Below are 21,027 nucleotides of genomic sequence, written 5' to 3'. Positions count from 1 at the left end.
GAGGCTGGCCTCTGCTGCTGAGCTCTGCTCACTGTTACAGTAAGCTCCATCACAGTTACTGTGCTAGAGCAAAGCATGCTGGTCTCTAGTCCTTTTTATTTTGGCTGACAACATCATCTCCAAGAAGTCAGAAAGCATAAGTTACTTGTTACTGGTAATGCATTTCATCCTTCCAAAGAGTGGTAGTAATCCGTGACTGTGAAAGCTGTCAAAGCCATCCGAATGCTTCTGACTGAAGAATTAGACCTCCAGACCCATAGATCCTCCCCTCCTTCCCCCATCCAACTTAAAGCTGTAATTCCCAAGGACAGCCTCTCTTCTAACACACCACACATTTCATGTAGTTGTTATTAATAAAGCCTGAACAATGTATGCAGAAACATTAGAGAATGAGGTCAAGAACGCTGTCTGGATACAAGGGTTATTAAAGAAGCCAATCATCCAGCTCGTGAGCAATTAGTGTCTTTGGTTTTTACTTGAAAGCCTCATTTTCAGCGTGTTCAGAGGAGGCAAGAGTCCCATGCACAAATTAACTCTTTTGATGCCAATTAGGAAGGAAAGATGAAAAGGGAATATTGGCAGGCTGGATACAGGACGTCGCAGCGCAGCACTTTTCATTGTAGGGTAAGCTTACAACCAGATGATTTCACCACGTACAGCCAAAGGATTTGCTCTGTCCCCATCTGTGCATTATCTCTCTACCTAAACAATTGCCATCAGGCATTGGAAAACGTTAAAACACAAAAGGAAAGCTAACAAAGCTGATGGCATCTCCAGATTACCGTGTGAAGCACTAATAAGCAACTGTGTTATACAACTCGTGTTCAACAGACTGAAAATGATCTCTCCCAAATCCAAACGACATCCTTCTAAAGCTGAAAGTGATAGATCACAGCTGGCTGAGCAAGCACTGTACTGTAAGCTCATTTTGAAAGCTGCCATTGGAAAAGACCCTCCAGGCTGTTTCTGTTGGTTCCTTTGCTCTTCTTCTTAAGAGCCGCAAATCTTCCTCTTACTGAAGAGTAATTTACAAGGGAGGGAGGTGGAGAAAAACTTAACAGGGGGAGAGAGGTCGATCTTGGTCAAGATATGCAGTAAAGGTGACTTTAAGTAACAGGTCTGTGAATCAATTGTGCTGTTTTTATTTCATCACCTCAAACCATGAGAAATAATTGCAACTGGGAAAATAAATGATGAGCACAAAACCCCTCATCATTTATATCGGGAAAATAAATGATGAGTACAAAAGCTGAACACTTTATAGTAGGATTCTTATCAGAAAATCCACCTTTGTAACTAATTTGCAGTCTCTGTTTAGGACAGTCTGTCCTTCTCTCCACCAGACAACCATGAAAGACTCGGAAATGCTCTCAGGACAGCAGCTGCAGAACTTGTCGTATGCGCTCGCACTTCTCCAGCAGGTTTGGGTCTTCTGTATCAGAACCATCCAAATCCTTCATAAAAGCTTCAGCTTTCTGCACAGTTATGTCTCGGGCACTGCCTTGAAGCCCTTGCAGGTAATCCAATAAAATGGTGAAATACTTGTCTGGAACCTTTAAAGGGGGGAAAAAACAAGAAGAAGGAAGAAAAATGACCTGCTTTGTTTTCTTCTCTCTCCACCCTCCCTCACAATCACACCAAAACATCAGCTGACATGTTAACTAGGGGAAATGCATGGCCTATTCTGTTTGCCAAGAGCCAGGTCCAAGTAGGAGAGCCTCCTTGGCAAGGTTCAGGCTGCAGGGAGAGATGGACCCTGGTGAGAGGACTGTCTTGTGCTTGGAGGGGTGCAAGCATCTGAGAGGAAATTCTAAGCAGATGTGGCAAGGCTGATCAGCAAACGCTCCCTGACAGCAAGCTCGAGGCTGTGAGGGTAGTTGGAAGGGAAAAGCCACTAGCCAAATCCTGCTTCTGGAAGCAAGAGTGTAAACCTTACTATATTCAGGGGAAATTGCATGTACATGTCTGAAGAAAGAACTTTGCTGAGATTCCCCTTTGCCCCTACCCCAAAAGGGTTCATTTGCTAAGACCAGACACCAGCCAGCACCAACAGCTTTGAGAGGATGCTTATACAAAGGAACAGAACTTGAAAGACAAATTGATTTTGGACAAGCACAAATCCAGGCTGGGCAGTGAGTGGCTGGAGAGCAGCCCTGGGGAGAGGGACTTGGGGGTGCTGCTGGAGGAGAAGCTCAACAGGAGCCAGCAGTGTGCACTTGCAGCCCAGAAACACAACCAGAGCCTGGGCTGCAGCAGCACAAGTGTGGCCAGCAGGGCCAGGGAGGGGCTTCTCTCCCTCTACTGCACTCTGCTGAGACCTCACCTGGAGTACTGCATCCAGTTGTGGAGCCCCTGGGACAAGAGGGATGTGGAGATGCTGGAGTGTGTCCAGAGCAGGGCCAGGAGGATGCTCAGAGGGCTGCAGCAGCTCTGCTGTGAGCACAGACTGAAAGAGCTGGGGCTGTGCAGGCTGCAGAAGAGGAGGCTCCCAGGTGATCTTCTTGTGGCCTTCCAGGATCTGAAGTGGGCTACAAAAAAGCTGGGGAGGGACTTTTTAGGCTCTCAGGGAGTGACAGGACTGGGGGGGGAATGGAGCAAATCTGGAAGTAGGGAGATTCAGGCTGGCTGTGGGGAGGAAGTTGTTGAGCATGAGAGTGGTGAGAGGCTGGAATGGGTTGCCCAGGGAGGTGGTTGAGGCCCCACGGCTGGAGGTGTTTGAGGCCAGGCTGGATGAGGCTGTGTGCAGCCTGCTCTAGGGTAGGGTGTCCCTGGCCATAGAGGGGGGTTGGAACTGTCTGATCCTTGTGGTCCCTTCCAACCCTGACTGCTTCTATGATTCCCTATGGAAATGATTTTTACCTCGTGCTGACTATAACCGATAGGCTCTACTAACCTGTCTAACATTAAGAGCAGTCAAATCCCCTGCAGTTGCATTACCTCCATTTCACTTCCCTTCTAAGGAATTAGTCCTAGGCTGTATTTTAGCTTCTCTGGTACAAGGTACATTGCAAATGATCATTACATCAAATAACCTTTGGCAACAAGCTAGGAAAGACTTCAGTATTTCAGACCAATGTATCTGCAAAAGCATTAGGTGAGCAGATCCACGTTGAAGCAGACCTTAACTTCTATGGTGTATCTGGAACAGGTTTGGCCCACAAGAGTGTATTTTTTTTTTGCTGTGAATCAGGAGATGTCAAAGTGATCTAATCTTGCAAGTATTTCCCCCCCCAACCCTGTGTTTAACTTCACACATACAGCTTTAAAAGGCACACTTGCCATGAGTTAAGTTAAACACATACATAAGTGTTTAAAGGATTGGAAACTAATTATTTGAGGGCTGTTCCAGCACTGCAAAGTATCAACATTTCAGAGAAGGCAGAGCTTCAACAGTTACTTAATTTACAACTCATTTCTCCATCAACATTTGGCAGCATAACTTTGATCACTAAAACTTCTATCACGCCAAAAGAAGAGGAAGAAAGAATATTCCAGCACTGCCTTCGCCCATTGGGGATATTGCAGAGTCATAAATCACAGCTAAAGTCTGCATTCAGCCTCACATGCAATGGAAGAACCTTCTGATTCTTCACACAAACACTCTTGGGCTAAAGAAACAATACAGATACCCCCAAAAAAGTAAAAATAATGTTAGTTTTCCAGTGCCTAACAGTGAAATGGATGATGCATGAAGTGCTGCTCTGCATAACAAGTTAGCCATGGCACAGCAATGTGCCCTGCTGGCCAAGAAGGCCAATGGGATCTTGGAGTACATTAGGAGGAGTGTGTCCAGCAGATCAAGGGAGGTTCTCCTCCCCCTCCATTCTGCCCTGCTGAGACCTCATTTTGAATACTGTGTTCAGTTTTGGGCTCCCCAGTTGAAGAGGGACAGGGATCTGCTGGAGAGGGTCCAGCAGAGGGCTACGAGGATGATGAGGGGACTGGAGCACTGCCTGAAGAGGAGAGGCTGAGGGACCTGGGGCTGCTTACTCTGGAAAAGAGAAGGCTGAGAGGGGATTTGATAAATGTCTATAAACATCTGGGGGCTGGGGTCAGGGGCAGAGTGGGACAGGCTCTGTTCACTTGCTCCCTGTGATAGGACAAGGAGCAATGGGAGGTTCTGCCTCAACACAACAGAGAGCATCTTGACTGTGAGGGTCCCAGAGCACTGGCACAGGCTCCCCTGAGAGGTTGTGGAGTCTCCTTCTCTGGAGCCTTTCAAGGCCTGTCTGGATGTGTTCCTCTGTGCCCTGAGCTAGATTGTATGGTCCTGCTGTTGCAGGGGGGTTGGACTGGATGCTCTCTTTGGGTCCCTTCCAACTCCTAACATCCTGTGAGCCTGATCCTGTGAATGTATGAATCAAATACATTTAAACACGAGGAAAAATGTCTCTGTTAAACTCTTGACTCACAGCAAACTGGTACTAATGACAGAGTAAAACACTCAGGCACAAACAATTCCAGCATGGCAGTGCCCCTTTAATGCAGATGCTCTGTACTGGGTATCTAAAGCTCAGCATATTTCTATGTTTCAAACTCCAGCCCAATTATCTATGTAATTTACACCTCTTTTTCTCTGGCCTTGCAGTTCAGTCACACCTCCCTCTGTGGAATTACAGTTATTATTACAGCACTGAAGTGCTTGAAGGGGCAATTAAAAGCCTGCTCTAAACTTAGAAACACTAAGTGTGCAGATAGATAGGTGGCTGCCTGAAACCTAGGAAACATGCAGCACTTGGACCTCAGGATAAGTGTTCAAGAAGTCTGATCTTTTTCACACTGCTATTAGGCTTATTGCAGCAAGAGAATTCAAGGCACTGCCATGTAGGCAAGATGAGGAGAGGCTGAGTAAGCTGGGGGGGTGCAGCCTGCAGAAGAGGAGGCTCAGGGCAGAGCTCATTGCTGTCTACAACTACCTGAAGGGAGGCTGTAGCCAGGTGGGGTTGGGCTCTTCTGTCAAGCAACCAGTAACAGAGCAAGGGGACAGAGTCTCAAGTTGTGGCAGGGGAGGTCTAGCTGGATGTTCTGAGGAAGTTGTTGTCAGAGAGAGTGATTGGCATTGGAATGGGCTGCCCAGGGAGGTGGTGGAGTTGCCATCCTTGGAGGTGTTGAATCAAAGCCTGGATGAGGCACTTAGTGCCATGGTCTGGTTGACTGGACAGGGCTGGGTGCTGGGTTGGACTGGGTGATCTTGGAGGTCTCTTCCAACTTGGCTGATTCATTGATTCTATGATTCATAGAATAACAGAATCAGTCAGGGTTGGAATCAGTCAGGGTTGGAAGGGACCACAAAGATCATCTAGTTCCAACCCCCCCCTGCCATGCCCAGGGACACCCTACCCTAGAGCAGGCTGCCCACAGCCTCATCCAGCCTGGCCTTAAACACCTCCAGCCATGGGGCTTTAACCACCTCCCTGGGCAGCCCATTCCAGCCTCCCACCACTCTCATGCTCAACAACTTCCTCCTCATGTCCATTCTGAATCTCCCCACTTCTTCCAGCTTTGCTCCATTCCCCCCAGTCCTGTGACTTGCTCCCCAACTTACACACAGAATAGAGCCATAGCAAGGACTGGAACATGGAAAATGCCAGCAAAAAGTTAAGGAAACCCAAATTGTAATTCTCCAAACACAGTAGTAGAAGTGCTGACATTTCAGAGACTCCTGGCAAGGTCTGACAAGGAGGAACACAATCCTGCTTCTAAGATCAGCTTTTGGGCTGGCTTGACATTGGATCTCAGGACCTCCCAGCATGGCTCTGGCAAGTGGAAGTGATGCTTATGGGATTTTCCTTATTATTCTTTTGTTAAACTCTTTTGGCCTCGTTCTTGTTTCTTTTTCTCTCTCACACACATTAACCTTGCCTCTGTGCTAAGCAGCTAAGGCACGCTGGAGCTAACACAGAGCTATCCCAAAGTGAAATAATCACCATCAGCAGGAAAAGGAGGGGGATACTACAAAACAGTAGCAGGAAAAGAACAGTTAGCACTTTTAAATTACCCTGTGTAACCCAAGAGCTCTCAGACTTTTCAGATCTGCAGGCACCCATATATCTGGCAAAGCAGACACAGATAATCTGCAGGGAGAAACTCCAGCTTGCTTTGCTCAGATACCTTCTGAGGAAGCTTCAGAAACCCCTCCAGGGCCTTGGAGTCCAGAAGCTGAAGACAGCTGCTAGAGTTACTTGCTAAAAATGCTGTGCCAGATGACAAAGATCAACAAATGATCTACTGTTTATACTGAACTCTGGAGAAATATATACGCTGTAGGTACACAGCCTTGGCTTGGCAGCTGTCAGCCAGCCACCAGATGGATTTTAAAAGGACTTATAACCCACTCTGCTGGAAAGGACTTCAAAACCTCAACTTAGCTCTTAGAGAATGCACAAGGAGGTCATAGAATCAACCAGGTTGGAAGAGACCTCCAAGGTCATCCAGTCCAACCTAGCACCCAGCCCTGGCCAATCAACTAGTCCAGCCTGTAGCACTGCTTGGGGTTGTTGTGGCCAGAGTGTAGAAGCTTGCACTTGGCCCTGTTAAATTTCATCCCACTGGCCTCTGCCCACCCACCCAGCCTGGCAAGGTTTCTCTGCAAGGCTCTCCTACTCTCCAACAGATCCACATCTGCTCCTAGCTGCATGTGCAGCTAGAATCATAGAATCAAGCAGGTTGGAAGAGACCTCCAAGCTCAGCCAGTCCAACCTAGCATCCAGCCCTGGCCAATCAACCAGACCATGGCACTAAGTGCCTCAGCCAGGCTTTGCTTCAACACCTCCAAGGATGGCAACTCCACCACCTCCCTGGGCAGCCCATTCCAATGCCAATCATTCTCTCTGACAACAACTTCCTCCTAACATCCAGCCTAGACCTGCCCAGGCACAGCTTGAGACTGTGTCCCCTTGTTCTGTTGCTGCTTGCCTGGCAGAAGAGCCCAACCCCACCTGGCTACAGCCTCCCTTCAGGCAGTTGTAGACAGCAGTGAGGTAAAGTCAATTCAGTCATTTGCAAGGCTTCTCAGTGGTGATACCAGGAGATCAAAGATGTGCTTGGGAAAGAAAGAAACTCATCTCCTTTTGTATTTCAGTCATGCTTGGATATCCAACAGATTTCCTTCTGTCATGGGCAGGAAGTTGAATCTGGGTGTTAAAAACTATTCCAAAGAAGCTGGCCTGCCTCCCCTATGGTCCTGAGGAAGAAAGAGGCTTCGTCAGATGCTTAATTGCAAGCACTTGAGCGGCTTCTTCTGACTCCACTGTATCTGGACGCAGATGTGAGCCATCATCTAAAGCTCCTACTCAATGCAGCTCTGCTTAGTAAGCTACAGTGTGGGAATGTGAATAAATCCAGGAAGGAAGGAAGGAAGGAAGGAAGGAAGGAAGGAAGGAAGGAAGGAAGGAAGGAAGGAAGGAAGGAAGGAAGGAAGGAAGGAAGGAAGGAAGGAAGGAAGGAAGGAAGGAAGGAAGGAAGGAAGGAAGGAAGGAAGGAAGGAAGGAAGGAAGGAAGGAAGGAAGGAAGGAAGGAAGGAAGGAAGGAAGGAAGGAAGGAAGGAGAGAAAGAGAGAAAGAGGGAAGGGAGGGAGAAAGGAGAGAAAGAGAGAAGGAGAGAAAGAGAGGAGAGAAGGAGAGAAGGAGAGAAAGAGAATGAGAGAAGGAAGAAAGAGAGAAAGAATGAGAGAAAGAGAGAAAGAGATAGAGAAAGAGAGAAAGAAAGAGAGAAGGAAGAAAGAAAGAGAGAAAGAGAGAGAAGGAAGAAAGAGAAAGAAAGAAGGAGAGAAGGAGAGAAAGAGAATGAGAGAAGGAAGAAAGAGAGAAAGAGAGGGAGAAAGAAAGAGAGAAAGAGAAAAAGAAAGAGAGAAAGAATGAGAGAGAGAAAGAGATAGAGAAAGAGAGAAAGAGAGATGGAAGAAAGAAAGAGAGAAAGAGAGAGAAGGAAGAAAGAGAAAGAAAGAAGGAGAGAAGGAGAGAAAGAGAATGAGAGAAGGAAGAAAGAGAGAAAGAGAGGGAGAAAGAAAGAGAGAAAGAGAAAAAGAAAGAGAGAAAGAATGAGAGAAAGAGAGAAAGAAAGAGAGAAGGAAGAAAGAAAGGGAGAAAGAGAGAAAGAAAAAGAGAAAGAGAAAGAAAAAGAAAGAAGGGAGAAAGAGAGAAGGAAGAAAGAGAGAGAGGAGAAAGTGAGAGAGAAGAAAGAGAGAAAGAAAGAGAGAAAGAAAGGAAGGAAGGAATGTTGGTTTCATTCCAGTGCTGAGAAAGGAGTTAAGCTGTGTTTCAAGACACAAACCAAACGCTACCTGCAGTTAATTATTTCCCACTGTATTTCAACACAACCCCCCAAAGCAAACAGGTGAAAGAGATCCTTCTGCCTGCAAAACAGATCTCTAGACAGCTTTAAGGAGCCTCCACTGATTTGGAAAGTCTGATAAAGGCTTTTTATTTTTTCTTTAAACTTAAACCCAAGCTTAAAAATAGAAGAGAGTGAGAACAGCCTCAACACCTACAATCGAATCTGTACTCTACAACTGATCTTTTTAAAGCCTCCCATTGTGTGAAAAGTTTTGCCTTCGTGAAACTTCTGCTTTTAATGATCTGCTTCTCTAAAGAGTATTTTTAATCACCAAGCTAACAGCCTGTGTCAGGTGATTGGCTTAAGAGCTGCTGAGTAATTTGGGTCAGGGTGATTGGTATGCTTCAATGTTTAACTGCACACCACAGGTTGGGGAGGGGCGTGGGGGGGGGGGGTCAGGGAAACCTAACTGAATGTCAACTAAATGAATCAATAAGTTGCTGTGCAAACAGCTCAGTGTTTGGTCTGTTACACAACCAAATGAATGACCTGAAAGCCCCATTCAATACCACCACTGGAAAGCCAATTTAGAATCATAGAATCAGTCAGGGTTGGAAAGGAACCACAAGGATCACTCACTTCCAACCCCCCTGCCATGGGCAGGGATACCTCACACTAGATCAGGCTGTCTTAGAGTTTCATCCAGCCTGGCCTTGAACACCTTCAGGGATGGGGCTTCCACCACCTCCCTGGGCAACCCATCCCAGGCTCTCACCACTCTCATGCTCATCAACTTCTTCCTAACATTCAGTCTGAATCTACCCATTTCTACCTGAGAGCCTCAAAAGTCCCTCCCCAGCTTTTTTGTAGCCCCCTTAAGATACTGAAAGATCTCAATAAGGTCACCAGGGAGCCTTCTCCTCTCCAGACTGAACAACCCAAAGGCCCTCAGTCTCTCCTCATAGCAGAGCTGCTGCAGCCCTCTCAGCATCCTCCTGGCCCTGCTCTGGACACACTCCAGCATCTCCACAGCCCTCTTGTCCCAGGGGCTCCAGAATGGGATGCAGTACTCCAGGTGGGGTCTCAGCAGAGCACAGCACAGGAGGAGAATCACCTCCCTGGCCCTGCTGGCCACACTTCTGCTGCAGCCCAGGCTCTGCTTGGCTTTCTGGGCTGCAAGTGCACACTGCTGGCTCATGATCTAGTTAACTGGACAGGGCTGGGGGATATGTTGGACTGGATGATCTTGGAGCTCTCTTCCAACCTGGTTGATTCAATGGAAGTTCTATGAAATTCTATTCTATGTTGAGCTTCTCATCCAGCAGCACCCCCAAGCCCCTCTTCTCAGGGCTGCTCTCTAGCCACTCACTGCCCAGCCTATACTGGTGCTTGGGATTGCCTCGATGCAGCTGCAGGACCTTGCACTTGATCTTGTTGAATTTCATGAGGTTGGCTTGTGCCCCCCTCTCCAGCCTGCCAAGGTCTCTCTGGATGGATCCCTGCCCTCCAGCCTGTCAGTTGTTTTTTAAGTTATGAACTGAATGGGTTTCAGTCATGATGCAAAGCTTCTGGTTGTGCTTTATGCTTTTTTTTCCACAGCTGACATCGGGTTTCACTTATATTTTAATGAGAAAGCTATTTTAACATCTTGGCAAGAAGATGGCTGTGCAACTTAGATGGAGCCAGAGATAGCTGAAGCAAGATGAGAATCCTGCTTTACAGGACATGCAGAAATTCAAATGAAGGATGTGACTCAAATCCTCAGCAAGCACCAGATCTATCTAAAACAAGAACCTGCTCTACTTACACTCGGCATTGACCAAGGCTCAAAATCCAGCGTACACAGGAGTGATGAACTGCAAGCATTTGGGTTAAAAATGAAGGAAATGATTGAGAAATTCTTGTCAAGAGATAGGAGAAAACTGCATGGCTCCTAGGAGCAGCTTCTGGTTAGAAAAGAGCAGCTAAAAGTAATGCTCCAAGCTTTGCTCTGTGTGCTAGTTTGAAGCTAGTTTCTCACTCTGAGAAAAGGCAGTGCTGATACAAACCTTCTCTCTGTCATACATGTGCAAGAGAAGCCAGGTTTGTCTTGTCTTCTGAAACTTCCACTCCTCTGGGTTTTCAGACCAGCTGCAGCAAACAAACAGAACAGAACAAAGAATTTTAGGATATCAGGTAGCTAAAGGACCAGGAGGGATGGAGCAAAGCTGGAAGTGGGGAGATTCAAAATGTATGTTAGGAAGATCTTCACCATGAGGTTGGTGAGAGGCTGGAATGGGTTGCCCAGAAAGGTGGTTGAGGCCCCATGGCTGGAGGTGTTTAAGGCCAGGCTGGCTGAGGCTGTGGGCAGCCTGATCTAGGGTAGGGTGTCCCTGGGCATGGCAGAGGAGTTTGGAAATGGATAATCCTTTTGGTCCCTTCCAACCCTGACTGATTCTATGAATCTGTGAAATTACTTCAGGCAATTCCCAGGCAACCAGCAACAGAAGAAGGGGACAGAGTGTCAAGTTGTGCCAGGGCAGGTCTAGGCTGGATGTGAGGAGGAAGTTCTTGGCAGAGAGAGTGATTGGCATTGGAATGGGCTGCCCAGGGAGGTGGTGGAGTCACCATCCCTGGAGGTGTTCAAGAGGAGACTGGCTGAGGCACTTAGTGTCATGGTCTAGTTGATTGGACAGGGCTGGGTGCTAGGTTGGCCTGGATGAGCTTGGAGGTCTCTTCCAACCTGGTTGATGCTATGATTCCATGAAATGTCACTACAAAATGAATACAGCTCTTAACCAGTATGTGCTCAAACACCAGCAGCTTAGCAGAGTGTACAAAATGTGTCAGTACCTTGAAATATCATTTAAAGACTCAGGGAAAAAAAAAAAAACAAACCAACATATAGAATCATAGAATCAACCAGCTTGGAAGAGACCTCCAAGATCATCAGAAAGTTTTCACTGATTTGATTTTTCTCTAAAGCAAAACAAATCCCCAGAGAGCAGCATGCAAGACGCCTTTAATGCCCTAGCTTGTTTTACACAGCAATAGAGAGCACAGAAATCAATTGAGAAGCCAGCTGGGTAGGAGAATTAGTATTGTTTAAACACTGTCAAGTCTAATAAAGCAAGAGAGTCCTCACAGTCAGTGAATGCTGCACCAGCAAGTACATTGTTCAGGCAATTCAATGAAAGAGGAGAAAAAAAAACCAACCCAGGAACACAGATTTGTACAGAAGGGCTTCATGGAAGCCCTCTGCAGAAAGCTCAGCATCAAGAAAAAAAATCATTGTCTGGGCTGTAAAATTCAGAATAAAGGAAAAGCAGCACCAGCTCATTAGGGTTATCACTAGCCAAGTCCAATTAAAATGCCTGTTAACCAACAGAGCCAGTAAAGACCAGCAGTAAACCAAGCAGGGCAGACAAAACTAATCACGACCACACAACGCACTGAATGAAAGCCACCAATGAATTGATTTAAAGGTCTCTTTGGGGACATTGTCAATAAATAGGCAAAAGTTCAGGAAACTTGCAGAAAAGCAGGAGCCCAAAGGCTCCTTTGTTATGTGGATACCATTCTTTCCTTCTCCCATCAGCACCAGTTTTGGGCTCTTCAGTTTAAGAGGGACAGGGATCTGCTGGAGAGGGTCCAGCAGAGGGCTGTGAGGGTGATGAGGGGACTGGAGCACTGCTTGATGAGGAGAGGCTGAGGGACCTGGGGCTGTTTAGGCTGGAGAAGAGAAGACTGAGAGGATGTAATCAATGTCTATAAGTATCTGAGGACTGGGGGTGAGGAGGGAGGGGGCAGGCTCTGCTTACTGCTCCCTGAGATAGAACAAGGAGCAATGGGTGTAAGCTGCAGCACAGGAGGTTCCAGCTCAACACAAGGAACTTCTTGACTGTAAGGGTCCCAGAGCACTGGCACAGGCTGTCCAGAGAGGTTGTGGAGTCTCCTTCTTTGGAGCCTTTCAAGGCCTGTCTGGATGTGTTCCTGTGTGACCTGAGCTAGATTGTATGGTCCTGCTCTGGCAGGGGTTTGGACTTGATGATCTCTTTGGGTCTGTTCCAACCCCTGACATCCTGTGAGCCTGCGACCAACCTAGAAACCCAAGTACCAGCAAAATAGAGATCCCTCAGCCCTTCATGCCATTTGGCTTTGCAGCCCTTCATGCCCAACTGGGCAGCAACAACACTCAAATGAAAACACCTATAAAGAAGCAGTCATAGAATCAACCAGGTTGGAAGAGACCTCCAAGATCATCCAGGCCAACCTAGCACCCAGCCCTATCCAGTCAACCAGACCATGGCACTAAGTGCCTCAGCCAGGCTTTGCTTCAACACCTCCAGGCACAGCGACTCCACCACCTCCCTGGGCAGCTCATTCCAATGCCAATCACTCTCTCTGCCAACAACTTCCTCCTAACATCCAGCCTATACTTTCCCTGGCACAACTTGAGACTGTGTCCCCTTGTTCTGTTGCTGGTTGCCTGGGAAAAGTCAACAGAGAACAAAGTCAAAAGGAGTTTTCTTCTGAGTGCAGCTTGTGGGGCAAGCTACTGTCTCATTTGTACTCAATTCCTTTGTTTGCCAGGTGACAAAAGTCCCTTAAAACCAAACCAACCAAAAAAATTACAAAGTATAGAAATCACAGAAAACATCTGGTTGGAAGAAACCTCAAAGATCATCCAGCCCAACTTAGGGTCAATCCTAAACCATGTCTTGAAGCCCCAGGTCCACAGGCTGCTTACACACCTCCTGGGATAGTGACTCTACCCCTGCCCTGGGCAGACCATTCCAAAGTTTGAGAGCTCTCTCTGTGAAGAAAGATGGTGTCTGCTGTTACAAGAATCTCACTGTTTCATGAAGTCCATCTTCCTGAGCAGTTCCATGGCAGATGTTATATGAGAGGTTGCTAAGGAGAAAGAACACCATAAATGCATACTTACCCTGGAACGTGGCTGTGACAAAAGAGACCAGGGAGGCCCAGAGGTGATCTCATTGCTGTCTACAACTACCTGAAGGGAGGCTGTAGCCAGGTGGGGTTGGGCTCTTCTCCCAGGCAACCAGCAAGAGAACAAGGGGACAGTGTCAAGTTGTGCCAGGGCAGGTCTAGGCTGGATGTCAGGAGGAAGTTGTTGTCAGAGAGAGTGATTGGCATTGGAATGGGCAGCCCAGGGAGGTGGTGGAGTCGCTGTCCCTGCAGGTCATACTCATAGAAGTCATAGAATCAGGCAGGTTGGAAGAGACCTCCAAGCTCATCCAGGCCAACCTAGCACCCAGCCCTATCCAGTCAACCAGACCATGGCACTAAGTGCCTCATCCAGGCTTTTCCTGAACACCTCCAGGGATGGTGCCTCCACCACCTCCCTGGGCAGCCCATTCCAATGGCAAATCACTCTCTTCGGAGGTGTTGAAGCAAAGCCTGGATGAGGCATTTAGTGCCATGGTCTAGATGATTGGACAGGGCTGGGTGCTAGGTTGGCCTGGATGATCTTGGAGGTCTCTTCCAACCTGCTTGATTCTATGATTCTAACTGCACATGCAGCAAGTTGAAAATCCTCTCTCACTTTCCATAAGCCTGGAACTAGTTTACAACATAATCTTTGCCAGGTGACAAGAACAAGCTGAATGGCAGATCTGGCTCTGCATCCTGTGAAAACAGTCCCTCTCCTAATGAAAACCTTGGCCACAGGTCTTTGTTTCTTTAGCCTGCACTCTCTGCTCAGTCCATTTGGTCAGACATCCCTTGGTCAGACACACCACCCAGCACTCAGCACAGCTGACTCTCTGCCTGTTTGGTTGCTGCCACTTGTGCTCTCACCTGAGTACTGCTGGGCACTAACTTGAAAAATACAGACTGCCTTCACTAATCTCCTATAAAGCTTTAGGATGTTAAAATATCTTTATTGCCTGGTTTATAAACAACTGAGACCAACAAATGAGTGCACTATAAGGTTAATTGCTCTTATTAGCCTATTACTAAAACCATATGCTCTCTTCTCCACGTTAAGGCAAGCCACTAGACTCCTGCATCTAAGATGCTCCATTGACTTTCACTCTAGGGAGTTCTCTAGCAGAAACAAACAAAAGCTTCAGCAAGTCTTCCTGAAAAGTTCCACTCTATATACACACCACAGCCATGAATATAAACAGCAAATACTTTAACATAATCCACTGCAAGAAAAAGTAGGTTTGTGCCCATTATAGCGCTGGAGCCTGACAAATAACTTCTTGTGCTCTGTCCTGTCAGAATGAGATGCTAATTGATTATGATTTTCTTTCAAAGTAGTATTTTTTTTTCATATACATCTTCTCAGAAAAGGTTCCCAAGTTTTTTAGCTGCTGCTCCATCCGTGGTTGTATCAACTGGCATTGGAAAAGAGGAACTCTCAAACCAAGACGTCACTGTCTAGCACTGCAAGGGTTTAAAGCTGACTGGAGTATTCTAATAAGAGGAATTAGATCATTGGTTGCAGCAGAGTAATAAAGTCTGTATCATTCATTGGTTGGCTAAAAGGGATGAAAAGCCAAAGTTGTAAACAACAAAGTGTACAAACTGTAAAAGGCAAAGGGTAAACAACAGAAGAAGGGGACACAGTCTCAAGTTGTGGCAGGGGAGGTCTAGGCTGGATGTTAGGAGGAAGTTGTTGGCAGAGAGAGTGATTGGCATTGGAATGGGCTGCCCAGGGAGGTGGTGGAGTTGCCATCCCTGGAGGTGTTCAGAAGAAGACCTGTTTGGAAGAGACGTCCAAGATTATTCAGCCCAACCTAGCAGCCAGCCCTGTCCAGTCAACCAGACCATGGCACTAAGTGCCTCAGCCATGCTTGGCTTCAACACCTCCAGCAACAGCAACTCCACCACCTCCCTGGGCAGCCCATTCCAATGCCAATCACTCTCTCTGACAACAACTTCCTCCTAACATCCAGACTAGACCTCCCCATGGCACAACTCGAGACTGTGTCTCCTTGTTCTGTTGCTGCTTGCATGGCAGAAGAGCTCAACCCCACCCGGCTACAGCCTCCCTTCAGGTAGTTGTAGACAGCAATGAGCTCTGCCCTGAGCCTCCTCTTCTGCAGGCTGCACACCCCCAGCTCCCTCAGCCTCTCCTCACAGGGCTCTGCTCCAGGCCCCTCCCCAGCTTCATTGCAAGTTTTTGGGATCTCCTTCCCTGGAGACTTTCCAGGCCTGTCTGGATGTGTTCCTCAGTGATCTGTGTTAGACAGTGTTGCCCTGCTCTGGCAGGGGGATTGTACTTGATGATCTCTTTGGGTCCCTTCCAACCCCTAACATCCTGTGAGCCTGTGACCAGGCTGTGAAGAAACCACTCAGGATAATGGATGCACAATCTTTAAGACAGATAATGTGGCAGCTGCTCCCTGTAATTAGACCCCTCCCAACAGCCATGCAAATAAAAGTTTTCCACTGACTCCTATGACAGTTTGTTTCCTACTCCTGCCACAGCTTGAAAGCCCATGGAAAGGATCAGTGCATGACAGAGAGCTGCCTCCTTTCAGCAGAATGGCCCAACTAGTCAGCTTTCAGAAATGCTCAACTTTTAAACTCAAAAGTTAAGGCTTAGTAACACAAGAGAGGGCTCACTCTGCTGTTTATATGCAGATAAGCTTCCTTGACATACTGCAGCAGTAGAAAAGGCTTTTCCTGTGAGTGTTTAAACACACAGAGTAAGGCAAACCACATCAGAGCTCAAATAAAAAAAGAACTTCTTTTTACAGACATCATAACCTCTTAGAATCATAGAAACACAGACTCATAGAATCAGCCAGGTTGGGAGAGACCTCCAAGAGCATCCAGGCCAACCTAGCACCCAGCCCTAGACAATCAACCAGACCATGGCACTAAGTGCCTCAGCCAGGCTTGGCTTCAACACCTCCAGGCACAGCAACTCCACCACCTCCCTGGGCAGCCCATTCCAATGCCAATCACTCTCTCTGACAACAACTTCCTCCTAACATCCAGCCTAGACCTCCCCTGGCACAACTTGAGACTGTGTCCCCTTGTTCTGCTGCTGGGTGCCTGGCAGAAGAGCCCAACCCCACCTGGCTACAGCCTCCCTTCAGGTAGCTGCAGACAGCAATGAGCTCTGCCCTGAGCCTCCTCTTCTGCAGGCTGCACACCCCCAGCTCCCTCAGCCTCTCCTCACAGGGCTCTGCTCCAGGCCCCTCCCCAGCTTCATTGCCCTTCTCTGGGCACCTTCCAGCACCTCAACATCTCTCTTGAATTGAGGAGCCCAGAACTGGACACAGCACTCAACCAAATTACAACCAATTTGGTAGCCTAAGTCCAGCTGTAATATAAGCCATGGGGTTGGAGTTCAAATACACACACATAAAATGTGAGTTTCCCACATATGCCTCAGGCTAATTTTCAATAGACTGTACAAGCTCTAATTGCCTTTTTCACACAGTTCATGTTTGAATCTCTCTTATGAGCTCTAGCTCATAAGAGAGATTCAAATTGGTTGACTCTCAATTGGTTGACTTTAGTTAAAGAGAAACTTTGTGTTTTTCTTTTGCATTTGTGGAAATGACCTTCCTAAATGGCTTTGAAACTGAACATACACAGGGAGATAAGCAAATTAATGACCTGGCTTAGGGAATTTCACAATTGAGCTTTTTGCTTTTTAGCATAAGAGCATCACATAGAAAAGCTGCCCAAGATTCTTACTGGTCCAGCTCCCAGATCACTTCCAGTCTCTACATTAAAACAATCTCACACATATCTATTTCCACAGCACTGGGCAGCATAAGGAGGCTACTGGCAGCATGGAAGGCAAAGCACTCTCTGGGATGTCCTCATAGGAAGAGAAGGGGAGGGAAGACTTTCCCAACCTAAAATCATAGAATCAGTTAGGGTTGGAAGGGACCACAAGGAGCAGCCAGTTCCAACTCCCCTGCCATGCCCAGGGACACCCTACCCTAGTGCAGGCTGCCCACAGCCTCAGCCAACCTGGCCTGAAACACCTCCAGCCATGGGGCCTCAACCACCTCCCTGGGCAACCCAGTCCAGCCTCTCACCACTCTCATGCTCAACAACTTCCTCCTCACAGCCAGCCTGAATCACCTCCAGCTTTGCTCCATTCCCCCCAGTCCTGTCACTCCCTGACAGCCTCAAAAGTCCCTCCCCAGCTTTTCTGTAGCCCCCTTCAGATCCTGGAAGGCCACAAGAAGGTCACCTCAGAGCCTCCTCTTCTGCAGCCTGCACAGCCCCAACTCTTTCAGTCTGTGCTCACAGCAGAGCTGCTGCAGCCCTCTCAGCATCCTCCTGGTCCTGCTCTGGACACACTCCATTCTATGGTTCTGCTGGATTCTAGGATTCTAAGAGTAGTCAAATTGGTTCCAGAAACACAGTAAGATGAAAAAGAAAAAAACCAAACAACATTATTGTTACAAATTGGATTCAGGAAGACAACACAATGCATCTGCTCAGACTGCTGGGCAGGACAAAACACCACCAAGCTGTCCTAATTCCTAAATAATGCCCTGCATGGAGGAAAGCTCTGTGCTAAGATTTAATCATTTTGCTGGAAAAGAGGACTGGGTTGGAGACAAGCCTCAAGACCTGTGTCTGCTGCTAACTTCTCCAGGAGAAAAGACAGCACTGATGCATGCCAAATGTAAGGGCACCTGGACTCAACCTACATCTGCTGCTCCAATTTTGTGCCACTGATGGCTCTGCTCACTTAAGATACACCTTTCAGCCTGGATATCACAGAATGTCAGGGGCTGGAAGGAACCTGGAAAGCTCATCCAGTCCAACCCCCTGCCAGAGCAGGATCTCCTATTCCAGATTGCACAGGAATGCATCCAGGTGGCTTTGGAATATCTCCAGGGAGGGAGACTGCACAACCCCCCTGGACAGCCTGTGCCAGTGTTCTGCCATCTTCCCAGGGGAAAAAAATCCTCCTCATGTTTAAATGAAACTTCCCAAGCCTCAGTTTCTACCCTATCTACCCAAGAATAAAGATTGCCACCAAATTTAGATCTCTCCAACACAGAGCTCAGGCTCTCAGGCTTAGCATCAGGGAGTTAAATGGAAGAGTTTCTCCATCCCTGAGGACCAGGTCAGAGTGCAGCCTCCTCTTGCACTCCTGTGATTCATCCAAGGGGATCCTTATGAATTAGTCTCTCCAGCTTCACTGAATCTTAAAGGAGGAAGAGAGGAACAGATCTGGTTCATTACTCTGCATTCAAGGCTACACTGAAAAGATCTGCTGAGCACATTAAAAGCAGCAAACTATGACACCATACAGAAACTGCTACATTCTTCCCACCTCATGCACCTGGGCATTTCTGGTTTGGTACATCACCTGCCCAGAGAGAGGCAACGAAGCTGGTGAGAGGCCTGGAGCACAGCTCTGTGAGGAGAGGCTGAGGGAGCTGGGGGTGTGCAGCCTGCAGCAGAGGAGGCTCAGGGCAAAGCTCATTGCTGTCTACAACTACCTGAAGGGAGGCTGTAGCCAGGTGGGGTTGGGCTCTTCTGCCAGGCACCCAGCAACAGAAGAAGGGGACACAGTCTCAAGCTGTGGCAGGGGAGGTCTAGGCTGGATGCTAGGAGGAAGTTGTTGTCAGAGAGAGTGATTGGCATTGGAATGGGCTGCCCAGGGAGGTGGTGGAGTTGCCATCCCTGGAGGTGTTGAAGCCAAGCCTGGATGAGGCACTTAGTGCCATGGTCTGGTTGACTGGACAGGGCTGGGTGCTAGGTTGGCCTGGCTGAGCTTGGAGAGCTCTTCCAATCTGGCTGACTGTATGATACTGTGAGGGTTTATGTAAGGGTGAGTGCCAGGAGGCTGGAGCCAGGCTCTGCTGGGTGCTGCCTGATGACAGGACAAGGGGCAATGTGTGGAAGCTGAGGCACAGGAAGTTTCATTCAAATATGAGGAGGATTTTTCTTTCCCTGTGAGGGTGACAGAACCCTGGAACAGGCTGCCCAGGGGGGTTGTGGAGTCTCCCTCCCTGGAGATATTCAAACCCTGCCTGAATGCATTCCTGTGTGACCTGGTATAGGAGATCCTGCTCTGGCAGGGAGGTGGGACTGGATGAGCTTTCCAGGTCCCTTCCAGCCCCTGACATTCCAGATTCTATGATTCATTCAGTTATTCACCACCCTGAAGTCTGTCTTTAAGGATCACTTGTGATCTTCTATATCTCCCACAAGGAAGGCTGAAGAGAAGTTTGGGCACACAATGAAGGAATCCAGCATGTTATTCCCCAGGTGTTCTTCAAACAGCACAAAGGGCTCATTTCTGCACTCCCAGCTCTATCCCTGCCATGTGGCTACCAGCTGCTCCCTCCATAAAGAACAGCCATGCTCTAAAACACAGCCATGCTCTAAAACACTGCCTCAAAGAAGTGCCAAGCCTTGCTGAAATGCTTGGCACCTCAGTGCTTTGCTGTAACATTCCACAACCCAGTTGTGCTGCTTTGAGCCTAACTGGAATATTTTAATGAGAGGAATTAGATCATTGGCTGTGCAAAGAAAAGAATAGTGATGTCTATATCACCCACTCCTTCTGCTGGGACATGTGAGAACAAGGACACAAAGATAAGGCAGTCTCTGCCTGGCTGTTGCCCTATTAACTCTTCTGCCTCAACCTGCACAGTTACCAATTAATCTCTCTGCTTCTAGCACCACTTGGTGACCTTTCCAGATCACCTGGCATGTAAGGGAGGTTGTGAGATAAGGAAGGGGGTAGAAAGAAGGTGAAAGGGTGGGTTGGACAAGGACTGGATGAGGCACTTAGTGCCATGGTCTAGTTGATTGGATATGGGCTGCCCAGGGAGGTGGTGGAGTTGCCATTCTTTTCTTCAATACTTCAGTTCTGGGCTCCTCCATTCAAGAGAGATGTTGAGGTGCTGGAAGGTGTCCAGAGAAGGGCAATGAAGCTGGTGAGGTGCCTGGAGCACAGCCCTGTGAGGAGAGGCTGAGGGAGCTGGGGGTGTGCAGCCTGCAGAAGAGGAGGCTCAGGGGGAACCTTATTGCTGTCTACAACTACCTGCAGGGAGGCTGTAGCCGGGTGGGGTTGGTCTCTTCTCCCAGACAACCAGCAGCAGAACAAGGAGACACAGTCTCAAGCTGTGCCAGGGGAGGTCTAGTCTGGATGTGAGGAGGAAGTTGTTGTCAGAGAGAGTGATTGGCATTGGAATGGGCTGCCCAGGGAGGTGGTGGAGTCACTGTCCCTGGAGGTACTGAAGAAAAGAATGGATGAGGCACTTAGTGCCATGGTCTGGTTGATTGGCTAGGGCTGGGTGCTAGTTTGGCCTGGATGATCTTGGAGATCTCTTCCAACCTGCTTGATTCTGTGATCTTGGAGGTCTCTTCCTACCTGGTTGATTCTCTGATCTTGGAGGTCTCTTCCTACCTGGTTGATTCTCTGATTCTCTGGGAGCCCTTCCTGGGGACTCTGGCTGCTGGGAGGGGTCTTGCATTTCTTTATTACTTTTAAGTTGTAAATATCTGTAATATATTGTATCTTTGTGCTTGTCCAATGTGCTAAGTTGTAAACATAAAGCTTCATTCCTTAACTTCCAGCTGGCTGAGTCAGTCAGGTTAATCTAGTGGAGGGACACACTCCAAAAGCACTACACCAATACATCCAAAAGCAGTGACTTCAAACTGCCCTGCTCTGATGTTCAAGGGCAGCTCAGTGCCCTTAGAAACTTTGCATTTGGAAACTCTTGAGCACTGGTATCAAGTCAGGCCAGCAGCAGAGTGTGTGCTGCCACATATGGCTAACAGGTGAGCTGGAAAGCC

At 47.9% G+C, this 21,027-nt stretch overlaps 1 protein-coding gene across 2 annotated transcripts in view; it reads right to left on the bottom strand.

The window, feature by feature from the left end:
• Window positions 1-446: 446 nt before the first annotated feature.
• Window positions 447-21,027, bottom strand: part of C13H7orf50 (chromosome 13 C7orf50 homolog) — a 191,610-nt gene continuing 171,029 nt past the window's right edge. For both annotated transcript variants that reach the window (XM_064153713.1, XM_064153714.1), the window contains exons 3-4: window positions 10,323-10,404; window positions 447-1,553 (exon numbers count right to left, since the gene is read on the bottom strand). In XM_064153713.1, coding sequence (XP_064009783.1) covers window positions 1,371-1,553; window positions 10,323-10,404 — 265 coding nt within the window. In that variant the 3' untranslated portion in view covers window positions 447-1,370. The remainder of the gene's footprint in view (window positions 1,554-10,322; window positions 10,405-21,027) is intronic.

The sequence above is a fragment of the Pogoniulus pusillus genome, chromosome 13, assembly GCF_015220805.1.
Source record: "Pogoniulus pusillus isolate bPogPus1 chromosome 13, bPogPus1.pri, whole genome shotgun sequence".
Taxonomy (NCBI): Eukaryota; Metazoa; Chordata; class Aves; order Piciformes; family Lybiidae; genus Pogoniulus; species Pogoniulus pusillus.
Note: the sequence above shows the minus strand (reverse complement) of the source record. Positions and strands in the feature narration are given on the sequence as shown.